The 1,468-nt window shown below is 45.6% G+C and overlaps 1 protein-coding gene across 1 annotated transcript; it reads right to left on the bottom strand.

Annotated features, from left to right (window-relative positions):
- Nucleotides 1-649: 649 nt before the first annotated feature.
- PPTG_10091 (hypothetical protein) lies at nucleotides 650-1,108 on the bottom strand (the record flags this gene model as incomplete). The annotated part of the gene is made up of 1 exon (XM_008905333.1): nucleotides 650-1,108. One exon carries the CDS (start codon nucleotides 1,106-1,108, stop codon nucleotides 650-652), a length of 459 nt encoding a protein of 152 aa, XP_008903581.1.
- Between the last annotated feature and the right edge of the window lie 360 nt (nucleotides 1,109-1,468).

The following is a 1,468-nucleotide window of genomic DNA, read 5'->3' on the forward strand; positions in this document are numbered from 1 at the left end:
TCAGATTCAGCACTTCGTTGTTGTGGAGAGAGGAAGGCACTTCGTTGTAAAAGTAAGTTTTCTTTGCGAGCCAATGCGACTGCTGCGTTGATCAATTGGGTTTGAGCTTGAGGCTTGGCATCTTCGCTGAGATGATTCATGTATTTTGCAACTCTTGGGACAAGATACGCTACCCACACTAGATCACTTTCTTGAAAGCGCTTGAAGTGCTTGTCGCACAGCCGTAGCACCGCGTTACCGTACTCTAGCACCATCACCATAACATCGGCCACATAATCTTCATCCCCGGCAGATGCTCGATTTTGTTCAAATAAATTATCTTGACGGAGCTTAGTACGAAGTCCATAGAGAGCGGGTAAAACGAGGGGTAGAGTGGCGTAATGCTGTCCACCCAGTTCTTTTGACACCGCCGCAAACGGAGCCAACAGAGTTTTTAAGCAGCTAATAGCCAGCCGGTCGACATCTTCAGGCCTATTCAGCTTGTTGTGCACGTCTCTGAACTCTATACGGTCTCATGGAGAGTTCAAGTAAACGAAAAACTTGTTTAGAGCAGGGTGCAACTGAATAAAGCGCAACAGCATTAACCAACAGCTATTCCAGCGTGTAGGGCAGTCCACTCGAAACGTAACAACCTTGTCGCCTGCAATATTCAGCTCGTTCTTTGAATTTCTTCTAACCGGTGACGCGCTTTGGGAGACTTCCTAAAATACACAGCAAGTGTCCGAAATGTTTGTACCGTCTTTCTCATGTTAGCCAACTCATCCATCTCCAATGCAGCCAGTGCTTTTTTAAGGAACACATCCATTTCATCAACAGCAGCATCACGAAGGCCCTCTATGCATGCTCCATCTTCTTCACTTAAATCATCGTCCTCTTCATTTTCAATTAAACATGCATCTGTTTCTGCACTGACAATAGCTTCCCAAGCCGGATTGGGTTGCTCTGTTGTCTTCTTCTTCGACAAAAGCCCCGATACGATGAGATGTAGTTCGTGCGAAACGCATGCATGGTACGAAACATCCATGATTTCTCCTGTGGACACCATATTCGACCCTGAATCTCGAACAAAACGGCTGCAGTAATCCTTCGAAATGCCCCAGTTCTCCATGATACCGTATTTGTCCGATCGAGTGAGACACAAATAATTGGTCATAATCAAGTCAAAAATAAAACCTCGTTTAGGTTTTTCTATAAGCGCCCAAATGACTCCCGCCTCTCAGATTAAAACGCCCAGTATGCCACGCAGACCGAAGAATAAGAATAAGAAGAAGTACAAGGTATACCTCCTACTCATCTTCTTAAATATATTATCTAACTCCTTGTTTCAGGGTGCTCTTGCTGCGCACTCAGCGGTAGAAGCCGCCGCTCTCTTTTGCGTCACGCGCGGCACTATTTACAGATGGCGCAAAGACACTACAAAGTTAAAGGAGGCTGCTGCAAAAGTGCATAACATGTTCTTTGCACCATC

This window comes from Phytophthora parasitica (assembly GCF_000247585.1).
Source record: "Phytophthora parasitica INRA-310 unplaced genomic scaffold supercont2.20, whole genome shotgun sequence".
NCBI lineage: Eukaryota > Oomycota > Peronosporomycetes > Peronosporales > Peronosporaceae > Phytophthora > Phytophthora nicotianae.